The 14418-nt window shown below is 47.6% G+C and overlaps 2 protein-coding genes across 3 annotated transcripts in view; one reads left to right on the top strand and one right to left on the bottom strand.

Moving 5' to 3' along the window:
* DNAJA3 (DnaJ heat shock protein family (Hsp40) member A3) overlaps window positions 1-14418 on the top strand; it is a 161799-nt gene that overhangs the window by 54636 nt on the left and 92745 nt on the right. The gene's annotated exons all lie outside the window — the stretch shown is intronic.
* Window positions 1-14418, bottom strand: part of CORO7 (coronin 7) — a 126878-nt gene that overhangs the window by 76929 nt on the left and 35531 nt on the right. For both annotated transcript variants that reach the window (XM_069106439.1, XM_069106448.1), the window contains exon 7: window positions 12007-12057. In XM_069106439.1, the coding sequence (XP_068962540.1) occupies window positions 12007-12057 (51 nt within the window). The remainder of the gene's footprint in view (window positions 1-12006; window positions 12058-14418) is intronic.

Here is a 14418-nt window from a genome sequence, read left to right as displayed (position 1 = left end):
CTGTAAAAGCGAGATTGGGAACTCCGGTGGTACGGCATAAAAATGCTATCCTCCTCTTCCTACCTAGCAGAGTCTCATCTAGAAATGCAAAAGGACAGAAAACAGGGCAGAGGCCAATGGAACCCTGACCCTGACCCTAAGGCCTGTGGCCTGGACAAGGACTACCAGGCAATGAGTAAGGCAAACAGGAGGTGGGGGAAAATTAGTGTTGTTGAGAGAGGATGGGAGAAAAAACACCATCTGTTATTCCCTTCCTGTTCTTAAATGGAGCAGTGTACCCTAAATCCCACTTTCTGGGGAACCTATTGTCCCTTTGTCATCCAGCCCCTTCTGGGAAGAGTAGCTTTGAGCTACTCTCTCCCTAAGTGACAGATGTGCTGCCAGTTGTGGGCCTTAAGATGGGAAGAACTCATTAGGGCCCTGAGTTTGAGGGCTGGCACCAAGCTGAGAGCATGTAATAAAGCTACAGGCCATGCTACATGGCCCAATCCCAATACTCCTAGCTCCTTCACCCTCCATGCCTCCCCAAGGTAGAAGGCTCTGAGTACCCCAGAAAGAGATGGAGACTGAGATAAAAGGAGAGAATGAGATAATGAAAGGAGAGACTGTCTCAAAGTATCAGCCACTGGGAAGGATCTGTAGGAGTGAGGAAATTGGCCTAATACTAAGGAAAGAATTGAGGACAGGAAGGCATCTGCTTTCTAGAGGCAGGGGTCAGCATATGATGGTGCTATGTTTGATGCCAAAACTCTGTAGGATGATGTCACCTGGGAGCCTGGAAACACAGATGCTCTCACGGGGTTCAATATCCCCTCCAAAAGGCCAACACAGATTCTCCCTGCTGAGTATGAAGACCCCACTCACTAAAGCTACAGTGGCATCTGGGACCCGTGTCTATTCCAACACCACCACCCCCTATTCCCCCCACCTCTGCTGAGAACCAGCTTTCCAACTTGCCTCTGCCTCAAAGCTCAAACTTCAAGGTTCCTTCTTCACTTTCCTGTGTCCCCAAGAAGACCTGGGTTCTAGTTTCGAATTTTGTTACACACTAGCTATATAAGCTAACTTCTCTGAGCCTTGATCTCCTCTATGAAATGTGGGGTACTGGTGACTCAGTTATGATAACAAAAAGAATCTGAATCATAGACAGGACTGGAAAGGACCTCAGAGACCATATCTTGTCCAACCTCCATATTATACAGAGCAGGAAATGGAGGTTCGCCAAGGAGAACTGATTTGCTCAAAGTCATAGAGTAGATGTGTGGCAGGCCAAGGACTAGAACTCGGGCATTGTGGCTGGCGTTGGCTGTGGTACTCCTTCTAGGTCAAATGGTTTCAGAGTTGGAAGGCCTGGTTCAGGCCCTACCCCACTGGAGGATCCCCTCTACAATACTGATGACAGTTCTGCATCAGACTCTCCAGTGACAAGAAACTCTGTCTTCTGAGGAAGGCCATTCTACTTTGAAGCAATCAATTATTAGGAAATACTTCCTTCCTCACACTGGGCCAAATCTTTCTTCTTGTGATTTCCCCTCATCAGTGTCCTTTCAGGTCTAGATTCTGAGATGCTATGAATGTGACACAGACCGGTTTGGGATGGGGAGGGGATGGATAGGTGAGTGAGTGTAGAAAAAGGAGAAGGTGATATGGCCTTTAGGAAGCCCAAGGCATCGGGGTCCATTGGTGATGAGATAACATTAGGACTTGGGGTCCCCAGAGCAGGGAAAGGAGGGAGGTCAGAAAGAGAAGGCAGAGGGGTCCGAAAAGAGAATAGCAAGGATGCCAGGGGCAAACTCTATTTTACAACTTTGTGCACGGCCAACCATGGAGACGGGGCATGATGCCAGGCTGTGTGGTGTCCCTGGAGAAGGCAGAGAAGTACCTTCCTTCAGTCCTCCATTTAGGGTCAGGGAGTTGCCAGTTGGGAGACTTCAGGAAAACCAGGCTGACAGAGGAGAGGATTTGACACCATAGCCTTGTCTCCCCCACACAACCCCAGAAAGGAGCTATGCTGAGGCAGGGGAGAACTGGAGGCAGGGGAGCACTGGGGGGGGGGGTTGACGAGAGGAGAAGGAGGAAATATGAACAGATCCCTCCCAGTCACCCAGGCCCCTGGAGCCTGAGAGCGTGGACTCTGTTACCAAAAATAGCTCACCCCAAACTGTGGCCAGCTTCCTCTGTGCTTCCCACGATCTCCTTGGGAACAAGGAAGGCAGGCAGCCCTGCTTCAAGCATGGAAGCTGATGATCTGCAAGTCCTCTCCCCTTCCCCCGACCCCCACTAAGCCTGACCCCAGCGTGGGAGACACTGCCCCTCTCATCCCCCCCAAGAGGGACAATCTGAAACAGTCCGATGTCATTAAAAGGGTCTTTTCTCACCATTCCCTTCCCTCCTTGACTTAACCCAACACAGGAAGTTAGTGGTGAAGCCTGAGAACCAAGCCCCCAGAGCAGCTCTCCCCAGAGAAGTCCTGCCTGGAGGTCACCAAGGGGACTAGATGAAAACTGACCAAATGTCAGCTTCACCCATAAACAGAACAGGTGGCCACCTATGAGGCCTACCAAGGAAGGGGCATTGTCAGAGGCCTAACGTACCACCATTAGAGTTTACTTCCTTTTGTTGTAGGTCCCTATGTGGCACAGTCAGAGAACCTGAGTTCAAGTCTTAACTAGGCCACTTGGGTGACCTAGGACAAGCTAATAATCTCTGTGGGCCTCAGTTTCTCATCCATAAAATGAGGTGTTTAGACTAAATGGATTTGAAGACCCTTCTGATGTTCTGATCTTTTAGGAGAATGGCATGGCGTGGTAGACAGGACCCTGTGTTTAAGCCCTGGCCCTGCTATTTTCTCCCAAGCACTTTGCTAGCCACCCCGTGAGATAGGTAGGGCAGGTATTACTATCTCCATTTCACAGAAGAGGACCCTGAAGCTCAGAGTACTTCAGTGATTTGGCCAGAGTCACAAACCTAGTCAGTGGCAGAGCTCATGTGCTCCTCTCTAGGAAGTCAGGCCTGGGCACCAGGAAGAGAGGGAGGGGTGGTCCTCCCCAGGACCACACTCACACCATCCCCTCTTCTGCTTGCTCTTGCATACACTCTCAAGCTTTTCTTTCTCATACACTCATACTCTCCTCCTTCCTAAATCACTGAAGTGGAGAGAAGCCCACTGCCTCCCCAACAAAAGGAAAAAAAACAAACCCGAGTTTTTTTTTAAAAGGAAATTATTCCTCCCTGACTTATAAAAAATCCAAGAGAAGAAGAGCATCTATTTAAGCCCTTATAACACTTTACCTCCCCCCACCCCAACTCCCTGGAGGAAATAAAGATGGAACTCAGGGCACAGGGCCTGTGGCTCTGAGACTGTAGTTGGTACCCTGGCCAAAAGCCACCAGAGAAGATGGAAACAACTTGGCCTGCTCACCAGACTCCCCCAGGGAATCTCTCAACTCCAGTGCAAAGTCTCCATTGAAAACTGCCCTTTCCCCTCATTTAGCAAGGCAGCAGCCCCGGATCAAAGCTCCTCCCTCACCACCTCACCACCTCCCCAGGTCATAGGAGTCCAGAAGGAGTGCCCTGAGGTCAGGCCAGGGGTGTCCCAGGAGGCCAGAAAAGCCGTATCTGGCTTGGTTTCACCAGGCAGTGGCTGTTTCTCCACTTCTAGTGAGCACCAACAGGAAGCCAACCCCGATACCTTCATGGCCCCCCTTCTTTGTCCTTCTTTCACACACACCTAGACCATCATGCAGAGGCCAGCCTGGCCCCACCTGGGCCTCTCCAACCAGCCCCCTTGGGAGGCAGCACGGAGGCCGGGGCTCCCAGCCCCCAGAGCCCAGCTGGAGCTTCCTCGGGCGCATAGCAGGCATTCCATCTATAGATCAGTCAAATCCCCCACTAGGTCTCCATAGTAACATTTCCTGTGTGTGGCAAACCAGGGCTCAAAGGAAAAGCTGCTCAGTGGGTAAGGTCCATGGGGCTCTATCCTTGGGGAACAGGGAAATAGGGAAGTACATATACCCAGTGCTCCCAAGCCCCAGGGAAGAACTTAAATGGTAATGAAAAGGCACTAGAAGGAGGTGTGGGGGAGACCCGGGTATTGGTGCAGAAAACAAGTGCCATGCAAACCTGCCACTCATAGCCTGAGGCCTCAGACCAGGAAGTATGACATAATAAAAAAAAAAGATCCCTGGACAAAGGAGTCAGGAGATCTGGGTTCCAGTGCTGACCTGACCACTCACTAGACTTGTGACTCTGGGCAAATCACGTTCTCTGTGCCTCAGTTTTCTCATCTGAAAAATGGGGGGGGGGGAATTTAGGTTGGATTTGACAGCTTCTGAGATCCATTCTAGTTCTAAAGAGCATGGTTGAAATGTTCTCTGGTGCCCTCTAATTCTGATAGTCTAAGACTAACCATTGAAGACCAGTCTCCAGAGGAGGCCAGAAGGGGGAGGAGGGGGAGACAGTGTATCCTCAGAGAGAGAACCTTTGGAGAAGACTGTGTGGCACAGGACTCTTGGAGACTCTGGCCACCCCCAAGCTCCAAAGAGAATCCAGGAAGGTCCCTCAGTCCCTGAGGGTAGCAGGCATTCTGCATTATGGAAAACAGAGCTAGGACCTGGCCCCTGGGTCCCAGAGTGAGCCTCTCTCCCCATCTCTGGAAAGCGAGAGCAGCAGCAGACACAGCAGTAGAAATGGGAGCCAGAGGCCTTGGATCTAAAGTCGGTAACTTTGCCAAGACCTGTGGTACAGTCCTGGGCAAGTCACTGAACCTCAGTGTCCTTCTTTGTAAAATGGACCCATCACACCTGTGCTACCCATCCGGACTGTGGTTAGGGTTAAAAGGCTGACTCATGATGAGTCGCTGGACCCCTGCTTCTGTGTCCCTTTCTGCAAGATGACAGTGACAAGGGTCCCAGCAGCTCTGTCACCGGGCTGCCCTGAGGCCCATAAGGTTTTCATGACAACACTACCTTTTACAAACACGAATGACTGCTGAATCTTTGCAAGTTATTGTTGATTATGACACTAATAAAAGCATGATGCAAACACGAGGTATCATTCCTCTCATCCTTCTATAAAAGTGACTGGGCCAGGAGAGAATCAAGCTCAAGGGTTTTTCTGTATCCAGGCCCTCTCCACCGTAATAGTCCTTGGAGATCTGTAACCAGAGGCCTTCTCTGTTTTCTCAATCGGGCTTGACAAGAATACCTGGGAAGCAGGAAGGCAGGAGCTAGGGAGGTTCAAATGAAATGAAACAGTGAAGTGCTTGGCAGACTTTAAAGCTATAAACCTCAAGTGGGAGTCATTATTTTCATTCCCATTTGCAAGAGAAAGAAACAGAGGCCCAAAGAATTTAAATTACTTTGCCAAGGTCATAACACTAGTGGTAAGGAAAGAATGTGGTGGAGTGGCCACTGTGCTGGCTTTGCAGTCAGAGGATCTGGGTTCAAATCCTGGCTCTATCACTTAGACTGCCTGTGTCATATTGGGGAGGTCACTTAATTTCTCTGGGTCTCTTGTTTCCTCATCTATAAACTGAAGGGGCTGGACTAAGAGGCCTCCTGATTTGTGGTTCTATGCACTCAGGCTTCCCCCACAAGGCCCCGAACATCACCTATTAGGTCACCTGACCTTATCATGTGGCTCCTCAGTCTGCAACAGGGAGGGCCTTGGTGCCCTCCATCCCAGACTCCCTCACTGCCTGGCAAAGGGGACTGGCCCTCTACAAAAAGGTTTTTCATGTTTCCAGTGTAAGTGCCAGAGGTAGAAAGGGGATGGTAAGCCCCAACCAGCAGCAACATCGGGATCCTAGACACTTCCAGCACCAAACACCATAGCAGGACCAAGAAGGACTGAGCTCTCAGCCCCAGTTTCCTAGGGGAGAACTACGACATGAGCACTTTCAGGAGCACTCTGCCTGCAGCTGAAGTTCAATGGTCCCAAGGTGCAGCCCTCATTTTGATACCCAACCCCAACCTTGTGGGCCCATCTCAGAGATGGATAAAGTGTTTCATCAGATTTGTGATTTCATCAAGGTAAGGAACTCTCACTATCAACGGAGATGGGCAACTGGGCCCTAACTTAATCGTCTTAGAGAGGGGCTGGGGGCACCCAGAGGCCAGATGACTTGTCCAGGGACACAAAGCCAGTAGGTGCAGAAGCGGAACTTGACTCCAGTTCTCCCTGATTCTGATCAGTTCTTGGTCCATTACATCAGATGACCTCTTGAGAAGGGCTCTTTTAAACCAAGTTTTCCCCTAGAGAGGTCTCAGCTAAGCTCTAAGGTTAGACTACACAGTAGGTACCTGGAAGGCATCCTAACACAGTAAACAGAATGTAGAACTTAGAGTCAAGGGACCTAGGTTTTCATCTGAGGTTTACTCCCATCCCTTTCTAGGAAGTATGACTGGGCAAGTCATTTAAACTCTCTGAGGCTTAGTTTATCTTAAAAAAAAAAAAAACGGACTAAATAAATAACCTTAAGGGTTCTTTCCTAGGTTTTAAGGTCCTTCCCAGCTCTATTCATGTTCTATGACCTATAGTTCAATCTATTATTCTGACATTCTATTATTCTAACCCAAGGAGGGAAAGAAGCAGATGTATAACACAGAATACAATCAGTGGCAGACACCCCAGAAATGGCTGGGGATGGAGACTAATATCTCTTATCTTCCCCCAAAAGGCTTATTAGTGGGAGAGGGAGGAGAAGGAGATTTGTCAACCTCTAAGCCAAGATAACTTTCTCCTGCAACTCCCTGAATTTCCCCCCGAAATCATTCCAAGCCCCCACTACATAAGTGAGTGTACATCAGTAGGTTCTCGTGAGAACACCCTCCCTATGAGGCCCCTCTCCCCCACACCAGGCCCCTGCATCGTTCGTACACTGAAGCTGGCCAATGCACCCTAATGGAAGCCAGGTGTGGGCCAGATGCCACGACCGGAAGTGGGGGCAGGGCTGGTTGGGAGGGGTAGCATTCCAGTCCTCTACTCCGGTTCAGAGTCTCTCCCCTTTGATTCCTCTCCCCCTCTGTACACAAACACACAGAGGAACCCATTAAAAAAGCACTGGGCACAGCCCTTACCTATTCCCCAATAAGGTGTGAGGCAGGGGTCAGGTAGGGAGAACGAATCCCTCCAAATCCACATTCCTCAGGCCCTTTTCCCCCACTTCACAGAGGCGCTCAAATTGCTCTGTCAACAGTAATTTCTTCCCCACCATTGTCTCTCAGAGGAGGCCCCTACCATCCTACCATTTTCTCCATAGGCTGGAAGAGGAAGAGAACAAACTCAGGCCCAGAGAGGGTGGGAAGCTCCTGGATCAGGGCCATAGCTCAGTCAGGGCAGGATGGTTATAGAACCCTACAATGGAGGCTCTGATTGACCCCAATAAATCCTTCCTCTGATGCTTATCCTCTCTGTATGACCTCAAGCAAGACATAACCCTCCTGGACATTTTGTCCTGGTCTGTAAAAGGAGGGGGTTGGACTAGGTGGTTTCTTAGGTACCTTTCCGTTCTAGCTCCCTACTGATCTCTAATATGTCCCGTTACTATAAGACAGCTGGGGTTGGCCTTTGGAGAGACTCCTTCAGGAGATGAGGAAACTCCTGCTGAAAGAAGGGCAGGCAAGCCTACACTGGAGAGACAAGATATAACTCTCTCTATGGAGAGATACCTCTTGGATCCTGTGCTCAACCGGGGCTGGGGCTCTTGTGCAGGTCAGCTTTTTACAGGTTAATTTTTTATGGGGAGGGTGGTACTGGGTATAGGTGGGGTGAGGAATAGTAGAGGGTGGGAATTTTTACATCTCAACTTCCCTGTATGTGATCTGAGGACATTTGAGCTATAGTTCCCCATCTCTGGTGAGCCAGAGGAACTGGTTCTTCATGACAGATTTGTAGGCCACAAGAACTATCAGTAGGAAACTACTTCCCCTGCCCCCTGCCAGTCTTCAAAGGCCTGACCTTCTCTCTTTTCTAGGTACCTAGCCTGTATCATTCCTGAAAAGTTTTCCCCCATCAACTAGCCTTGTGCTCCCCTCAACCCCAACCTCTTCTTTTGATTCCTAAGATCAGAATCCCTTCTCTCCCCATCACCCACCACACTGCCACAAACAGGTTTCTCAGATCCTGAGTCTGCCAGGCCCCATAACTTCCTAAAGTCTCTATTTGCCCCTAGCTCTCAATAGTCAGAAAAACAGAATGGTAAAGTCAGCAAAATCTATCTTTGGGAGATCCCTACTCCTGCATATACATACCCTGTATGCCACCCTGAAGAGTGAACATTCAGCTATCCAGCCCTTAAGTCTATTTAACAGCATTTGCTGATAATCGATGGCTTAAGGCAATGTGGCCCTAACAGCGTTTGCAAAACCCTGGCGTTCTCTACAATATGTCTTCTATGAATAGCTGTGAATGCTAGCAATATTTTCCCACTGAAAATATTAAAAGATAATACATATAAAGATGCCCAATACATGAATGAAAATAGGCTTAATTTTCTCTAGCTTTCTCTCCCTCCAACCCCCCCACCCCCAAAATAAGTTTCTCTGTTTCTCATCCTTAGACTCTGTTCCAAGGATATCTCAAAATCCTAGACCTGGAATTACCACTTATGGAAAGCACTCTTGCAAATCTTAAGGCCACTAAATAAATGTGAGTTGTTATTATGAATTATATCAATATATTTCAAGTCCAAAAGTTTCCATGGTCAAATGAATTTGATAAATCCCAAGTGAAGGTGTTACCATTCCCACAGAATATGCATTTAACATTGGACTCAAAGATAGGATATGATAAGGCTTGACCATTTAGATGAAAAAGGTCTGAGGGTTGGAGTTATAAGTAAACTCTGACAGGGCAGACCAAAAGGCTAATGTGATCTTACATGGACTACTGGGCCTTGTTCCGACAAAGAAGGTAACAGTGAGAATCCCACTTTGCCTGGTCCTGGTCCAGCCACATCCAGAGCAATGTGTTCAGAATGGGACACAACATTTTAGGAAGAACACAGACAAGCTTGAGCTCAGGCATCATCTCTTATGAGGATATATAGAAAGAACTGGTGGTGATTAGCCTGAAGAAGAGAAAAGACTGAGAAGCACATTATGGAAGTATTGGAAAGACAGCCAAACACAAGAGGGATTAAAACTGTTCTGCTCAGCCAGAAGGCAGAACTACTAGTAGCAACGGATGGGAGTTGCAAAAGGACAGATTTACATTTGATGTCAGGAAAAATTTCCCAACAATTTGTGCCAGCCAAAAGGGGAATGGGCTGCCTTGGGAGGCAATGGGTGAAGGCCTTGGGTAGGAGGCTGGATAACCACTTACAAATCTGAGTGTGGGATTTGTAATTAGAGAAGCTGAGCTTGAACCCTGACTGTCATTTCTTGTGTGACTTTGGGCAAATCCCTTTTGCCCTCTGGTCTCTGTTTCTTCACCTGTAAGATACAGGGATTGGACTAGATCAGCAGTATCAAACTCAAATAGAAAAGAAGGCTGCTAAACCATCTGTCAGGATCCCTTCGGTCTGTATATTGACTTAGTTTTAAAATGCAATGTTATCTATGTTTTCTTGTATTTTGATGTATTTTGCTAAGTATTTCCCAATTACCTTTGAGTATGGTCTGGGCTGCCCTCAAGAGGGGGGGCCACCTGCTTGCCATCTCTGCACCAGGTGACCTCTCTGACTCTAGCAGAAGCTCCTGTCAGGCACAGTTGTCTTGGATGGCCTGAAGGTTCCTTCCCACTCTGGGATTCTAGGGTGCCCAACTTGTGCCAAATTTACTGGAAAGGCCTCTCCTGGGTAAACCAGGGCTTTCATCTGCATCCTCACAGGCTCATCACTTGTCATGGAGTTGGATATTAGGTCGGAGCTGGGGCTGAGTAAGCCTGGGGCAGGATTATTAAGGTGCCAAATGCTCTTGGCAAGGAGGTGATGGTGTCGGAATCATTGCTGGAAAAGTCAGCTCATGTCTCTGAAGACTCGGCTGGCCCAGGGTAAGTGGCTACAGACACATCTGTTCTCCCACTCAAAAAGGCCTGCCAACAGCCTGGTTCACAGCCTGCTCTCTGGGGGCAGTCCTGCTCCTACCCCCAGGGCTCCTGGGCTCGACAGCCTGGCTCCAGGGAGTCAGGAAGACTTCAGAAGAAAAACAAAAGGCTGAAATGGGAGGGGGAGGGAGGTACATTGAGGCTGGTCAAGAAAAGAAAGGCAGTTCTAGCCGGCACTGACCCTTTGGGGAAATTAGGCAAAATGAAATTTCAGGCTTTTAATGTGTCCCCCCCCCCCCTTATCATCATCACTGTTCATATTTTGACAGGACTTTGGTCACCTTCTTTATGCTAACCCTATGAGGTAGAAAGTACAAACCTCACTATCTCCATTATACGATGAAGAAATTGAATCTCAGAGAGGTGATGTATCCAGTCACAAATCTGGGGTCTTTTTATTCCTAGAGTAGTAAAAGTGTTTTCTATCTGACGCTGCAGCGAGTCCTCAAATGCACAATGACCAACAAAGGCTGTTCCAGTCTTGGCTTTGCTGAATGCTGAGAGAACCCGAGAGCTGTGCTATTCTCCCAGCAGACCCCCATTCTCTGGCCAGCCTGCTCTCCCCTGGGCCGGGCCCACCCTGGCTGGCACCCACGATGCAGCTGTCCTCCATGTCTGTGCAGCCCTCATTGGTGCCCCAGGCAGATGTGGCTAGTTGTCCCTCTGCTCATTATGCCCGAGCTCCTGCTGTAATATATGCTTTGGGATTTTAACATCCTCTATCTGCTGGCCTAGGTATAAGTGCCCAGGAGAGCCGACTCACTGACAGATAAAGGAAGGTTGGCAGACAAACACCTCCAGAACAGAGACCACCTGGGGGAGGGGTTATCATGCTACAGGCATGGAAGAGAGGTAAAAGGAACAGGCCTTGGACTCCCTGGCTCCAGCGATTAGCACAGTGCCAGGCACATATAAAGTGCTTAGTAAATGTTTCTTGATTGACTGACTTGGGTTCAAATCCTGCCTCTCCTTGCGTGACTTCAGGCAAATGATTTAAGCTCTGTGGGCTTCAGTTTTCTCATCGAAAATGAAGCAACAGGATGAGATGGCCTCTGACAGCCTGTCTAGCTTTACAGCTGTGATCATCTAAGAGACAGAGGTGAAGGTCAAGAATTTAGAAAGGTCTGAGGACAAATGGCATGGATTTGTTTTTGTTTGTTTGTTCCTCTCCAAGCTCTCCTCATCCCCAAGACTGTGCTAAGGGGACAAAGGAGAAGAGAAAGATGGCATTTAAATTAGCTTCTCAAGCCACAGGAAACAGCTAATGATACTGTGTGGACAGCCAAGCTAGAGGTGGTGCCCCACCCCATGGTTAAGGTTTGTACATGGGATCAGGCTTGTTATTACTTGCTTCCCAGAAATGGCTTGTAACCACTGTCACCTAACGGTCTGGGTGACACCATATTACCTCCTCCACCTGAGCCACTGCCCCTGTGGCAGCCCAGAGTGTCTGGGAAGTGACATCCAAGCCCTTCCCAGCAGCTCCACTCAGCTAGAGAGGCCACTGGGCCAATGCCATGGTAGTGAAAAGAGTATCCACTGCTCCTAATTCTGTACCCAGACCAGTGAGTAAAATTTGCCGAAAGACAGATTTAAGTTCAATATGACAAAAACATTTCCTCATTTGAGCTACCTAAAAGTGGAACTGGCTGCTGGCTTCTCCCTCTGGATGCACAGCCTGGACAACCACTTGTTGGGGATGTTTTTGAACAGGTTCCTGTTTAGGTGTGGTCCAAACCAGACTGCCACTTAAATCCTTTTCACTGAGATTACAGGGTTTTGTGCTTCTGACATCAGAGGACCTGGGTCTCAAATGCCTGCTCTGCTCACTTAATGAGTGCCCTTGACCAAGTCACAACCTTTCTGGGTATGTTTTTTCAGCTATATAATGAGAATGTACTAGGACCCCTTAAGTGCCTTCCAGCTCTCTATCTCTGGCACTATCCTCATACAACATACCTGAGAGACAGTGGGCTTTGCTCTGGGATCAAAGATCCGTAGCTGCTTGTCCTGGAAAAGACAAAGGAGAAGAAATCAGTGTTGTCACCACATCTTGGGAAAATAAGAGTGGCCAGGTGACCAAGCTCTCCTCCTTGATAGCCTAAGAGACCCTTAATCCTTCCTTTGAGTTAGTGCCCCCCAGGAATACAGCAGAGCTTCACTCGTCGAGGGTCCACACGAAGGTCTAGGGTGACAAGACAGAGGGAAGGTCAGTTACAAAATGGACTTGGTTTGGTACAAGAACTGAGAAAACCAATCAGATTCTCTCTCACAAACAGACTCCATCTTGTGTTGCCACATGAATTATCCTCCATCTTGTTGTTTTTCTGCAAATCATCCATGGGAAACTAGATGGTATAAGTCCTCTATTGTTTTATAAATGCAGGTGGATGCAATTAAGCATCCTCCAATTCTGGGAAAGCAAAGTCCTCAGAACCCATTCAACTTCTCCTAACTTGACTAAAACTCATTCTTCCTCCCTCCCAACCTGGAAAGCCTCTAATCTTTTCTCCAGTTAGAAATCAGATTACTTAATTTTGTATCCTGGTTTGTTTCCTGTTAACTGTTTTCTTTCAATTAATTGGTCTTACTTGATTAATTGTTTCTAATACATAAAAATCTGTCTCCCACTGTGTTCAGGGTCATTGAACCTAAGAATCCACTGACCCGTTATGCTTATAAATTGCGTAGTTCAGATTGTTTCCTCAGTTATTATAAATTATCTGCCATAGGGGTCAGGCACTGATGCCTCTCCAGTCCCAATTCCAGTTTTCTACTGTACTCATACCTCCCTTCCCAGTCCCCAGAGCACAGAAGCCAGTCTGTTCCTGCCTCAAGTACCTGGTTACCTAGAGAACCTAAAAAGTTGGAAATTAACAACAGAAAGGAAAAGGACAAGTGAATGATCCACCTTTCTGTCTTTAGTCACATCATTTATGAGTACTTGCTAGGAGTTTAGGCGCTGTACAAAACTCAACAGAGGATCCCTAAGAACACAAGGAAAGCCTCTGCTCTCAGAGAGTTCACAGTCTGGTTGAGAACAAAGTCAGCAAACATGAAACGATTTAAAAAACAGTTCAATGTGCTTTGTGTGGTATTATTATTGTGTAAAGGAGGATACAATCTTTTGAGAACTACGGGGATCACCTGGGTATTGCGCTGAACTGTTCAGACTTTTTGAAACAAGGGGAACATTGTTACACTTGTTTTGAATGTCCTTGGTTTTCCTATAGGGGGAATGGGGAATGGCTAGTAAGAATATCCTTGGTTTGCCCTTGAGGGGCATGGAGATACACATTGGAGAGTTAACTAACAAAGGATTAAGTAGGAAAACTGAATGGAGCAACCAGAATCTCGGAGTACCATGTAATAGAGGACACTTCTTGATTGGCCAAGAGTAAGCCTGGTGATACAGAATGGAAAAATGAACTCCATCATAAGCAATCCCAAAACTGACAAAGGTATTCTGATATGGAAGATAACATTCTCTTCTGGACCATCGAGGAAGCTGAAACTGTGACATGAGCCTCTTGGTCTATACGGGGTCATAGGCCAAGCAAAGTCTGAGAAATTATAGCTAAAAAGAATAATTTAGGGAGTTTTAGTGTCACCTTAGACTAGGTCATCTAGACTAATCCTATTTTACCGATAAGAAACTAAGGCTGAGAAAGGTTAGTTCTTCACCTTTAATCACTTTACCTTGAGGTACTATTGTATAATTTATTTGTAATAAATATGCTAAAAATATATTGGGGAAGGGTTGAAGGGAAAGAAAAGAAGGAGTGGCATAACCAGGTAACCAACTGTAGTGGCAGTGCAAAAGAAAGGGGAAAGGTCATTAGGGATTAGGTAATGCAGATCCCTGAACCCTGGGAACCAGGAGCAACCTTAGCTGGAGATTTAGAAAGCATAGAAACCAAAAGTCCTGAAGGATAGAGTCTGAGAGGAGCTGGAATCCTCCCCAAAGGCCCAAGACTCACAATCAGATACTGCTTTATAAACTACAATAAGAAGGACTTCAAAGAAAGAGATCAATGACGTCTGAAGCGTTGAACAGGGACTTCCTCTAACACTGTGCCTGGTACATAGTAGGCACTTAGTAAATGCCTATTACTCAGATTTCTGGGAGGGGAGAGGGCAGGAGAAGGTAGAGAAGGAGCCAGAAAGGCTAAGACAGAGACCAAGTTTTAGAGTCCTCTAGGGGCCCTTTCAACATAAACATTAGCAAAGACACAGAGAGAGGAATGAGAACAGCTTGGGAAGGAGGGCAGGGGAGGGGAAGGACTGGCCTGGCAGAAGCAGAGTGTCCGTCTGTGGCGCAGAACACTGAGAGAAGCTTGGATAAGCAGGGCAAGGTAAAATGCGGAGTCC

The sequence above is a fragment of the Petaurus breviceps genome, unplaced genomic scaffold (genome assembly GCF_028583685.1).
Source record: "Petaurus breviceps papuanus isolate PSGF00001 unplaced genomic scaffold, PetGlider_PUasm1.0 138, whole genome shotgun sequence".
NCBI classification, from domain to species: Eukaryota; Metazoa; Chordata; class Mammalia; order Diprotodontia; family Petauridae; genus Petaurus; species Petaurus breviceps.
The sequence above is the reverse complement of the archived record's forward strand: the minus strand, read 5'-3'. Positions and strand labels throughout refer to the sequence as shown.